Source organism: Xenopus laevis, chromosome 2L, assembly GCF_017654675.1.
Source record: "Xenopus laevis strain J_2021 chromosome 2L, Xenopus_laevis_v10.1, whole genome shotgun sequence".
In the NCBI taxonomy this organism is placed as follows: domain Eukaryota; kingdom Metazoa; phylum Chordata; class Amphibia; order Anura; family Pipidae; genus Xenopus; species Xenopus laevis.
Genome location: NC_054373.1, coordinates 61,300,659 through 61,313,853, shown reverse-complemented (window position 1 = coordinate 61,313,853; position 13,195 = coordinate 61,300,659). Strand labels below are relative to the sequence as shown.

Here is a 13,195-nt window from a genome sequence, read left to right as displayed (position 1 = left end):
ATCTTTACATTAGACAGCAGAAATAGCTGCAACATTGACTTTAAGGGGTTGATATATAAATGATCAAGTTTTAATTTTTCCCACAAACCTAACAAACTCCTATTTTAACTTCAATGCAAGTATTTTTAAAGGGATACTGTCATGGGAAAACTTTTTTTTGCAAACAGATTTACTTATATAAATTTTGAAATCTGACATGTTGCTAGATATATTGTAAGTTTCTCAGGTGCCCCCAGTCATGTGACTTGTGCTCTGTTAAACTTCAGTCACTCAGTGATATCACCCCCCGCCATTCTCCCCCCCCCCCCCCCCATCATCCTAACAACAGAATAATGGGAAGTTAACCAGATAACAGCTCCTTGGTAGATATAAGAACAGCACTCAATAGTAAAAAAATCCCTGTCCCACTGTGATTCCTTCAGTTACATTGAGTAGGAGAAACAATAGTTTGCCTGAAAGCAGTTCCATCCTGAAGTGCTGACTCTTTGTGAAAGCACATGACCAGGCAAAATGACCTGAGATGGCTGACTACACACCAATATTACAGCTAAAAAAAAATACACTTGTTGGGTTAGGAAATTTTACATGGTAGAGCGAATTATTTGCAGTGTAAACAGTGTAATTTAGAAATAAAAACTAGACCATAAAAATCATGACAGAATCTAAGAAAAAAAACACCTTCATCTATTTATCTAATAGCTTGTAAGGTTGTATAGTATTCATTTCAATTTGTTGGGGTTTTTTACATCACATACCAGAGTATGTGATGATACAGGCTGAGTGGTTGAAGGTCATCCGACAGTCGGAAAACTCGTAGTTTGTACCCGCGATTTTACATTAAAATGATACTGACCAATTCCTATAAAAATAGGAACATGTCGGTATCAGTGAAAAGAAGCTGCACACGAAATATAAGCAGCTAAAAGCTCCCCAAAGCCACTCCCAGACAGGCCCGGACTGGCAATCTGTGGGTTCTGCCAAATGCCAGAGGGGCTGCTGTATGGTTCCATAGAAAGTTACCATATAGTGGTCTGGTAGGAGGCCTCTGTGTACTTGGAATGGCGGGGCCTATTTTGACTCCCAGCCCAGCGATCCTTAGTAACGGCGTCCCTCCGACACCATTAAATCATCTTCCTAAGTTGTTTTAGTCACGCTGGGCTGAGGGCAGCACGATTCCTCCATAGGCTGGAGTCGTTTTGTAATTAGACTATGGAGTTTTCAAGCAAGCCACCTCCGTGTCATCGCATGGCGACATGTCGGACAAGAGCGCGCTGTGGAGTTCAGCATTTTAGGATGTAGGATGGTGTTGGATTGATAAAACATCCATGTCGGATGTTATTGCATGGATCAAAATATAATGGGACTGATGCAAGAATCTGATGTGTAAACTACATTTTTCATCCAACACGGCACGACTGTCTGATCGGAATGCAACATGCTGTGTCTTCATCCGACAATTAAATCCAATGGTGTCTGAAAGCCTTTTTTTTTCTTGAAATATATTGACTGTAGATGTAGATGAATGAACCAACTACACCATCTGACTTTATCAGATCTGACTTTACATTCTAGCTATAGGGGGAATCATTTTTGGCAGTATCCTACAAATCTCATGCTGTTGTGTTGGATGGAAAAATCACAAAATCTGACCCACACAATCTGTTCAAAATCTCTTGCATAGTTTTACCCAAATAGTGGAGTATATTTATCTTTTTCTACCTGCAAAATTTGCATTTGTTTATTTAAATTGCTCAATGGACCACAGAATATAATTGCTGTGTATTATGTGACCTTTATTAATATAGTTGAAATGAAGATCAAATATATGTATGTTGAAAGTAAAAAATTGCCATGGGCTGTGCATGATTTTTCACATGACTGTATGTACCATTGCTATCAGACAGTTTGTCCACTGGTCAAGTTTGAGAATTTTATTTTTGCCAGTAAAAGCAGCGGCACTGCATATGTTTCCCTGCTGGGAAAGAAATAAGCAATATTTAGTTCCCCGCTGTACCCTATTGCGGGTGGGAAGGCATCCCTCGTGTCATTGCCTTATAGGGGTTGTTTACCATTAGATTAACTTTTTGTATCATGGGCAGAGTGATATTCTGAGACAAATTGCAGTTGGTTTAGTTTTGTTCAGCAGCTCTACGGTTTACAATTTCAGCAATCTGGTTGCTAGGGTCCAAATTACCATAGCATCTGGGCATTCATTTGAATAAGAGAATGGCATATGAATAGGAGAGGACCTGAATAGAAAGATGAGTAATAAAGATTCAGCAGAAGAAGGCAAATCATTCAAAAATTATAAAGAAAAAAAGACACCAAATGAAAAGTTACTTAGAATTAGCCATTCTATAACATGCTAAAAGTTAACTTAAAGGTGAACCGCCTCTTTAAGAACAATTTCCTCAAACGATGCTGCGCATTAAAGCATGCAGATTCACACACATGCTTTTAAAAATGCTAGTGAGTGCATCCTAACGTGAATAATGATCATATCTGAGGATCTAATATTAAAAATAATTTCACATTGTACTAAGTTCTGCAAATGGAATACGTGTTTTGGATTCAGATCGGACAAGTTAGATAACACCATGGGTTAACTTGTATGGGTTTGACCGCATCAGTATGAGTTGCAACAACTTGAATCCAACCTGTCACATCAGAGGTCTGATCCCTGATAACTTTTTCAGGGCATGTATAGAAGACAACTTTGCCTTCTGTTCAGTAAGTAGTCCATGCCATCATACTTAACTTGAGTTGCCAGCATGAATGCATTGTAGCGTGTTAATCTCACTTGTCTGACCGAGAGACGGCATTGTTAAGTAATGTGATCTAAATCCCCTGCACAACTCATAAAGTTTAATTTCACTGTTCGTTGCATTGTTTACATTTTCTTGCAACCCAGTGAGAGATGACTTCTAAATGAAAAGACATTTTTAGGTTAAATTCAGATCGAAACAGCCACATGGAAATATATTTTCATTTGACTTGCAGGCAACTATTAGGGTATGTAAAATGGGACAGTGCCCTATGTTCAGCCAGGGGTGCATATGATTGAATGTATGAGAAAATTGGTGCCTGTGTACTGTTGCACATTGCTCTTATTTTTTGTTATAAGCCTTCCATTTACCTGCTAATAAAAAACACTGCAATGCACTGCTGGCAAAATGCAGGGCTGTCAGAATGCACACGTCTTTGTAGTAGCATGAAAATATTTAATGTTTTCTGACTTTTTTTCTTTCCGAGCAGTTGTATCAAATACTAGACTGATCTGGAAGGTGCTACTCATTGCCTCTTTATTTGACCATAAAATATCTTAGTTTGAAGCAGTGACTATTGCTTTAAATTGCAATCAGGGTTACCACCTGCTTGGTAGAAGTAATGCTGTATTGCAATAACAAACTGGGTAAATAGGCTGTGCAAAATAAAAAATGTTTGCAATATAGTTAGCCAAAAATGTAATGTATAAAGGCTGGAGTGACTGGATGTCTAACATAATAGCCAGAACGAAGAAAACAGGTACCGGCACACAGGTGCAATTCAAGTTGGGGACTAGCCCCTTACGTGTTTATTAAGTCGACACTTAATAAACACGACTTAATAAACACGTAAGGGGCTAGTCCCCTACTTGAATTGCACCTGTGTGCCGGTACCGGTTTTCTTCGTTCCTGCTGTGTTGCGGAAGTGCCGACTTCCTAGGGTCCGAGGACCGGGTCAAGTACTCCATAGGGCTCGGGTGTGCACGTGAGTGCGTTAACATAATAGCCAGAACACTACTTCCTGCTTTTCAGATCTATACCTCTGAGCTAGTCAGCGACTTGAAGGGGAGCCACATGGGACATATCTGTTCAGTGAGTTTGCAAATGATCCTCAGCATTCAGCTCAGATTCAAAAGCAACAGATATGACCCATGTGGCCCCCCTCAAGTCTCTGATTGGTAACCAGTCAGTGGAAACCAAGAGAGCTGAAAAGCAGGAAGTAGTGTTCTGGCTATTATGTTAGACATCCAGTCACTCCAGCGTTTATACATTACATTTTTGGCTAACTAACTATATTACAAACATTTTTTATATTTTGCACAGGCTATCTATTTAGCCAGTTTTTATTTTTACACTGAACAATTCCTTTAAGAATATGGCAGAAAATGAAGTGTTTGTGGGGGAGCTGGTATTTTTTTTCCCAGAAAATGTGACAACCCCTATGTGTAGGCTACTAAATGGGCATCATGCCAAGCTTTTTGTGTTTTCAAGATCGTGAATCAGTCAGTAGTGACTTTGCCTTTTAGATCTCCCAATGTGCTAATATAAATATATATTTATAGATGTGTATATATATATATATATATATATATATATATATATATATATATATATATATAATTTTTTTTTTTTTTTTTTAAATGTTTCATGTATAATTGCTGATTAGGCAGTGCTTTGTCTGTCAACTGTGTGGGTAGCTTTCTGGAAATAGAGGAAGATGTAGGTGAAACACCGTGACCTTTATGTTGCTTGTCATGAATTGACTGCCTTCGTGTGTTTGTAAGAAATGTCTCCCATTCCATGCTTGCAATGCCGATTTTATCCAATAACTGTGTGGAACCCACCTCTCTTGTGTATCTCGGCGCTGTATGTTGTTGCCCTCCCACCCCATCACTCAAGCAATGTTACATTAAGTAACAATTTACATACATTATACCACTGTACTGTATAAATGTACACAGTGCAGCTCTCAACCATACAATATAAGAAATATAACCCCTATCAGTCAAATGCTCCCCCCACCCATAAACGAATATGTTCTTCACACGTATGTATCTTCTCCCATCGTATTTAACATACCTGAAGCGATTATCTACACGCGAGCGGCTTTTATTAAGTGACATTTAGGTTGTGAACGTGAATACTTGTGTTTTATTGCAGCAATCGGTAATATTGTGCTTTTTTTTAGTGTTCAGCGCTTACTTTCCATTGTAAAGCTCCGGAAATGTTACATTTAAGGTAGGTACTTTACTTCAGGTCGCACACAGTACATCGATTCATAAGGAATAAAAAAAACTAATGTAATTTGTAAACCATGTTCTGCGGTACTGCAATACGAAATAAGTTTTAATAATTTCAATCACATACAAATTATTTCGTTGCTGCGCGCCCTTTTGCTCCTGTTTATGTGCGCGCATCCTTTCCCTCCCATTCGAGTGCGCGCAGATTTTCAACCGCCCCGCGCGCCTCCGAACTATTTACTTCTTCCCGCCCAGAAAAGCAGCATCACGTGCAAGTCCGCAGCCAATGAAATTTGGTTTAGCTCGAGATCCGGATCTGACCGGTCGTATTCTGGACCGGGTATAAAAACAGCGAGCGGAGCCGGGGTTGGCTTCATTTGCTTTGAAAGCACTGTTTAAAGGTTTTTAATCCGTCCAAACGCAGGCAACCAACAATGCCCAAGAGAAAGGTAAGAGGAAGCAGATGTGTTGTGTTTGAATTAACAGGTTGTTTGAGATGCCTTTATTAGGGAAACAGAAGAGGGTAAAGAAGCCGACACCATTATGGCGGAAAGAATAGGCGAGCGGTGAATGATGGTGATAGAAAAGGAAAAAATAAGTGTCTGCCTGGCTAAATGTATTTTTCTTATAACCATATACCGTTTGAACGCGTAGTGGTACCCGTATTACAAGGCTGCGTTTATAAAAGAGGATTATTTAAACTGCAAAGCGCGGGAAAGTCCGGGATTGTGGTAGGCGGGTCTACCGCCAAAACAAGGGCGCGAACCCGCATTGGGGGCGGGTCTTGTAGGTACCGATATTACTGTGGTTATCAACAATGGGTGGGCGCACGCTCCTCCCCCACCACCCTCTTCCTTTAGTGTTCCATAAAAGCGTCCGTCTATTACCATGAACCTACTGTCACTTTCTATAACGCACAAAACAAGCTTTTAGCGAGATCTGTAATTAAAAACACTGATTCATAGTTTTATCCCCTACTTTTCCATGCAATCACTACTTGCCTTAATTGTGTTGTCTACAGATGTGGGATCTATTATCCAGAATGCTTGGGGGTTTTCCATAATTTGGGGTCACATACAAGGAACTGTTTAAATAGAGAATTGGGGAAAACACTTAAAAAATATATGAATAAAAATGCTTCATATTTACCCACCCTGGGAGATATCCTTCCTGTATTTTACATTATGTATAGGTGTTGTTTTTTTGTCCTTTCCATGGTGCTTCTGAAGAGTTGAATGTGTGTACTTTATTAATTATGAATTTTTTTTTGTTTAGGCTGACGGAGACTCCAAGGTTGAGAAGTCCAAGGCAAAGGATGAGGTGAGATGGTTTCTTTTTGTTTTGTTAATCTGCAGAAAATGACCATTGCATGAACTTAACAACTCTGATCTCTCTTGCAGCCACAGAGGCGATCTGCCCGGTTATCCGCTGTAAGTATTCTTTAACACCCATCGTTTGGTCATTTGGCAAACTTTACCTAGCTCTACTCTGGCCCCCAAATCAGGTGCAGGCTTTTCATAAATAAGCTGGTCGGACTGTGTGCCGTATTTGTTTTTGTGCATGTTTAACAGCTTCTGCAAAAACTTGAAGTGGGGGGGGGGCACATTTATTCCCTGCCTGGCAAGTTTTTATTTTTGGAGGGGTGGGAATACTGTTCACCATCAGAAAACATATTGTCAATCTTTGCAGCTTAACTATAGTATTGCTCTTGTTTTTACAGAAGCCTGCTGCACCTAAACCAGAGCCCAAACCCAAGAAGGCTGCTCCTCCAAAGGTGTGGAAGTCTCATACATAATCATGTACATTAAACATTTCTTTGCAATGCATTGTGAAGTTTCAAGGACACGGTTGTCTGTCTGGGCCTCCCGTTATGCAGAACTGTTCAAAATAGTCAATTTATCAGCATAGGGATGATTTTACCTGTGGCACCTGTACATTATTCAGTGGCAGGCAGCAAAAGACTTCCAATTACACCTTCATGGATTTACATGGTAATTGCCCGCCCAGACCCTGCTGGTGCAATTGTTCATTAGGTGATTATGACTTTCAGTTAGCATTTCTATGCAGTAGTCATGGGCCAGATGAGTGTTTGTACCCAGCTGGGCTACTTCTTATGAGCGAGAGGGTCAAAACTATGATTAGGCCTGTGTATTAAGCAAAACGACTGCACAGCGATGTCACAAGAATGACATTTCTTTTCACATTAGAAGAATACTATATTCAGTCTTTCTATAATTAGTTAAGGGGGAACTTTAAGTAGGAAAAAAGGCTACAAATCTATATTTGAAATCCTTCCCTTTAAGGACAACAGCACTGAAATTGGCAAGAAATGGAGTGAACAATTTGTAACTAATAAATTGGTCAAAAACAATTGCTAATTGGTTGCTATTAGTAGTAGCAGTATCCTGATTTTTTTCAGATATCAGAAGATTAATGTCAAAGTCGGTGCCACAAACTTTAGTGCTTTGACATCCCGTTACAGTGGCAGGTTCCAATGTCTTGAATGTTAAAGTTAGAGGGTAAATGTAACAATACAGTTGGAGGTGTCACCACCCAAAAGCTCTGGACAACATTTTTTTTTTTTTTTGTGCATGATTACTAGTTTGAGATTTTTAAATTTGCAAGTTGGCGTATTTGGTACTTCCAAAATGTGTGGTTTAGATGCCATCCTTAAAGGAATTGTTCAATGTAAAAATAAAAACTGGATACATAGGTTGTGCAAAATAAAAGATGTTTCTAATATAGTTAGGCAAAAATGTAATCTAAAAAGGCTGGAGTGACTGGGTGTGTAACGTAATAGCCAGAACACTAATTCCTGCTTTTCAGCTCTTGGTTTACGCTGACTGTTTACCTGGTAACCAATCGGAGACTTGAGGTGGGGCCACATGGGTCATATCTGTTGCTGTTCCTTTAAGGCAAAGGGCACTTGGGAGCTTTGGATCTGCTGCTCTCGGCCCATGCATTTTATTTCAGGCTGAGAGAAGCAAATCCGCCCAATCTCCATTGATTGGAATATGAGTGCAGATATGCATGCTGAGAGCAGCAGGAGAGGGCTCCATATGCCCCTTGACCTTAGCCACTATATTTCTTCTCTACTAAACCACAATTCAGCTGGAATGACTTTGATATGTCCTTTGGTTTGTGCTGCTTTCTCAGTTAACACCGACTTTAATTTTTTTTTTAATGAGTGTTTTATTTTGTACATGTGCACATGCTTTATGGCTTCATGTTTTTGGTGACCTTCTTTTTCTTCTGTATCTGTAGAAGGCTGATAAGGCACCCAAAGGCAAGAAAGGGAAGGCAGACTCTGGCAAAGATAGCAGTAATGCTGCTGAGAATGGAGAGGCCAAATCTGATCAGGTGTGCATATCTAACAATGTGTAGCATGTAAATGTAGCCTCCTCAAACAGCTTCTCATTAATTGTTTTTTTTTTTTTTTTTCCCACAGGCACAGAAGGCAGAGACAACTGGGGACACAAAGTGAAGCATGAATTTTTAATAACTGTGTACTTCTGGTGACTGTACAGTTTGAAATACTATTTTTTATCAAGTTTTATAACAATGCAGAATTTGTTTTACTTTTTATTTTTAAGCTATGTTGGCATATAATGCTTTTGTGTAATCTGGAGAGGGGGGGAGGTAGTGGGAATGTAAAGGGTCTCTTTACCACCTGTGGTAATAGCTGCTTTGTCTCACCTCTGTTTTGGCATCTTTATCGTACATATCTGAATCTTTTGCTTCTAAATAAGACTGGCAGCTATTGCAGCCCATATTTCCTGAGATTGTCTCAGGATAGGAAGAGAGAAAGCAGTTTTTACCAAGTTCTAAGCCATCAAAGAAAGGGTGTGGCCAATTTTTTTTCTATTTTGGCGGTACTTCGACTGTGAAGAGCCAACCCTAATTCAAAACGGTTTTATGAATTCTTTTAGAGACTTGCGGACTAATGAGTTATGAAGTTGTTTTACTATGTTGTACCTTGTTGTCCTGCCTGATTTGCAATGACTTTTGGGGGTGTGATCTTAATAAAGCTGGAATATGTTTGGCTCCTTAACTGCTCTGTAGTATTCTTTGATAATGCCTTAAGCTTTGCATTTTGAACCCTGCCTTGGGTCCGAAAAAAAAAAAAATGTTCACATTTCTTGCACTATTCTATAGTATATACTTTCAAAGCAGGACATTCAATAGGTTTCTGTTCAATAATTAAATTTTTAATTTACATTAAATAAAACCGCTATATATGTGATTTTTAATGACCTTTTTACCCCCTATTGCCACCATCACTTTTTCTTCCCCAACTGATCTAGCCAGTAAATATTTTCTTAAAGGTTTTATTATTTTCTAACTTTAATAAAAAGGAATCATGGGTGTTAACAGTGTATCAACACGGTTAAAGGGATACGGTCATGGGGAAAAGATTTTTTTCCAAAATGCATTAGTTAATAGTATTCTGCACTGAAATCCATATCTCAAAAGATCAAACCGATTTCAAAATTGAGTATAAAAAAAATCTGACTGTCTAGCCCCATGTCAATTTCCCAGCAGCCCCAAGTCATGTGACTTGTGCTCTGATAAACTTCAATCACTCTTTACTGCTATACTGCAAGTTGGAGTGATATCACCCCCCTCCCTTTCCCCCCCCCCCCCCAGCAGCCAAACAAAAGAATAATGGGAAGGTAACCAGATAGCAGCTTCCTAACACAAGATAACAGCTCCCTGGTAGAGCTAAGAACAGCACTCAATAGTAAAAACCCATGTCCCATTGAGACACATTCAGTTACATTGAGAAGGAAAAACAGCAGCCTGCCAGAAAGCATTTCTCTCCTAAAGTGCAGACACAAGTCACATGACCAGGGGCAGCTGGGAAATTGACAAAATGTCTAGCCCCATGTCAGATTTCAAAAACTGAATATAAAAAAAATCTGTTTGCTCTTTTGAGAAAAGGATTTCAGTGCAGAATTCTGCTGGATTAGCACTATTAACTGATGCGTTTTGAAAAAAAAACGTTTTCCGATGACAGGATCCCTTTAACGGCAGTAGGAATAACAAAGTGATCAAACATTGAAGTACAGTACAGAATTACGGAATGGCTGTCCAAATAATCCAAATTTTTAAAAATGATTTCCTTTTTCTCTAATAGTTGCTTGTAGTTGATCCAAACTAGTTAATCCTTATTGGAAGCAAAACCAGCCTATTGGATTTATTTAATGTTTAAATTAATTTCTAGTTAACTTAAGGCATGAAGACCCAAATTAGAGAAAGATCCTTTATCTGGAAAACCCCAGGTCCCTAGCATTCTGGATAACCGGTCCCATACCTTTACCTAACTTAGTATGTTAAATAATAGAAAAGAATGGAGGTTAAGAAACATGAGAAGAGGAGGCAGGCTACCTGGTCAACATTAGCAAAGTTCAAAGCAGTACAGGACCTCGCACACCCTGTAGAAGATAAGAGATGCCTGGTGCAAGCATGACAAAGGGGATTTTATTCCCCTAAATGTTGCATTTGCAATCAGATTTAAAATAAAAATTTGGAAGAATTCCTGTATGCCATTGGATTTTGTTGATTTGCAACATTCGCAAAGCACATATAATAGCAAATCAAAAGCTCATCAATGTTAATTATCGTAAAATTACTGTAGGAGGGAGACTGCACATTTCCTTCAGTAAACCTTTGATTAGTCAAAACAGCAGCGTGTGTTCTGGTAAATACCAACATACTTTTTAATGCAGGTCATGGTAATAAGCATTTTCTAGAGGAGCTTTTCTTCGCATCAACATGCAATGTTATACATAGGCTGGCCAATCAAACTGCTCAGACTAGTGTGAAAGTTTACAACAGTCAGAGACCAGTTGTCTAAAGTACTGTAAGAATACAGACTTCATGCTTGCCCAGTTCTTATTCAGTCTGTCTCTCCAGTGGTGAGTTACGGGTTTAGTTATGGATGTACCAAATCCACTATATTGGGTTTCTGCCAAATCACAAATCTTTTGTGAAGGATTTGTCTGAACCCTAAGTTATACAAATTAGGGTTCAGACAAATCCTTCACAAAAGATTTGCAATTTGTCTAGGATCCCATGTTTGCCAAAATTATTACAAAGCACAAGGAAAATGGTGCTGGTGGCAATGTTTTATCTTTAGTAACTGCACACCGTATCCTTGCAATATGTAAAGTAAACTTTTTTTTTGATAGTCCTCACTAAGTGCATCCTTTAAGTGACATTGCAATGAATTGTGCAAATTCAAATATACTAAAACCATTATTTTTTGTAGTACAGGTAAGGGAAGTATGGATCGCTTGGCACCTGCCTTAGAGCAGTGCTTTCATGGGGGGGGCACACAAGGGGAAGTCGCGGGCCACCAGTTGGACAGCACTGCCTTTTAAGGTAAAAATTATTTGGCTAGAAAGGCTATACCTAAAGGTTTAATACCTCTAACGGTAATGATCCAGGCCTTTAAAATTAGGGTTTTCTGCCATATAAGATAGTAAGAATGCAATTGTGGTCTATAAATGACCAACTCTATCCCCCTTGGTCTGAGAAGGGGGATATGTAAGCACCGGTGCAGTGCATCAATAGGTATGGAAACCAGTTACCCAGAAAGCTCCAACTTAACATGAAAGCCATCTCCAATATACTTTAGGCAGATGATTAAAATTTTAAAAACCTATCCCCTTTTTCTCTAATAATATAACTGTACAGGTATGGGACCTGTTATCCAGAATGCTGGGGACCTGGGTTTTTTTCAGATAATGGATCTTTATGTAATTGGAACTTCACAACTTAAGTCTACTAGAAAATCATGTAAACATTAAATAAACCCAATAGGCTGGTGTTGCTTGCAATAAGGATAAATTATATCCATTTGGATCAAGTACAAGGTACTGTTTTGTTATTCATATATTTATACAGATGTGTACTTTTAATTGTTATTAGAAATGTAAAGATATACACAAAATTAACAAAAAAAAGTTTTTTATTAACATAAGTGCACTACTTAATTATAAAGACATTTAATATTAAATAATTACACTAATATTTGTTAATGAACTGCTCACAAAAGGGTTATTTAATAATTCAAATAATTTATTTTAAATTCATATTTATTAATATAGTACAGTACTTCCTATATATATTACACATATTATTCATTTACAGCAATATGACAACATGGAGTACAATAAATTAATAATATACACAAACTATTTGAAATAAGTAACTTTCTAAATAAATGCACACATAGTGTTAAGAGATTGGTATCACATTTAGCAATAATGAATCTCACTTTTGTACAAGTATTATTTTACATTTTATGTATAATTTTATGAACTTGTTTGCTTTTTCACAAGAATGTTCTTCACCTTTAATTTGCTAATGATATGCATACACGTCACTATTTAAACACTAACACAGGTATGCACTAATCTCTCTGATGAAGTGTCAGGTCTTCTGACATGAAACGCGTTAGATGTAAATCCCCTCCTTTGTAATTTTAAAAAGCGCAAAATAAAGCCGATACATTGATATTAACTTACCAGACTCCAAGAATGCTTTGATCAGCGCTCTGCAGCGGTAACAGAGGTATGATGTAGTAGCCGGTCAGAAGGAGCCGATACATCGTGAGAGCTGCGGCTTAGCAGGAGCTGGCGTGCATGGGAAGCGCTTCGCCATTGCCACATCGCCTTTTCGACTGTTTTATTATTACAGAGAAAAAAAATACTATTTAAAATTTTGATTATTTAGAAAAAATGGAGTCTATGGGACACAGCCTTTCCGTAATTCTGAGCATTCTGGATAACTGATCCCATACCTGTACATTGTAGGTGATCCTAACTGAGATATAATTGAGTCAAAACAATCCCATTGGGTTTATTTAGTGGTTATTTATCAAATATCAAATTATATATATATATATATTTTTTTTTTTTTTTTTAAACTCCCAAATTGAATGTTTCGAATTTAAAAAAAAAAAAAACTCATGGAATAAATACGAATCATCGAGTTTGGGTTAACAACTCGAAAACTCTCTTAACATCATGAAGTTATTGGCATCTTGAAATGGTTTTTATATGGTGTATTTTCGGATTCAAGCTTTCCAGGGTCGCGGTATAATCAAAATTTTAGATTTTTTTTTTAACCTGAAAAAATTTTGACTCAAAAATAACCTTGAAAACACAATTTGAACCTTTAGAA

The 13,195-nt window shown here is 38.0% G+C and overlaps 1 protein-coding gene across 1 annotated transcript; it reads left to right on the top strand.

Annotated features, from left to right (window-relative positions):
• Window positions 1-5,381: 5,381 nt before the first annotated feature.
• hmgn2.L (high mobility group nucleosomal binding domain 2 L homeolog) lies at window positions 5,382-9,056 on the top strand. The gene is given in 6 exon segments (NM_001086309.1): window positions 5,382-5,454; window positions 6,281-6,325; window positions 6,406-6,435; window positions 6,726-6,779; window positions 8,270-8,365; window positions 8,454-9,056. Coding segments are annotated over 6 exon segments (276 nt in total). The 5' UTR covers window positions 5,382-5,439; the 3' UTR covers window positions 8,490-9,056.
• Window positions 9,057-13,195: the final 4,139 nt, after the last annotated feature.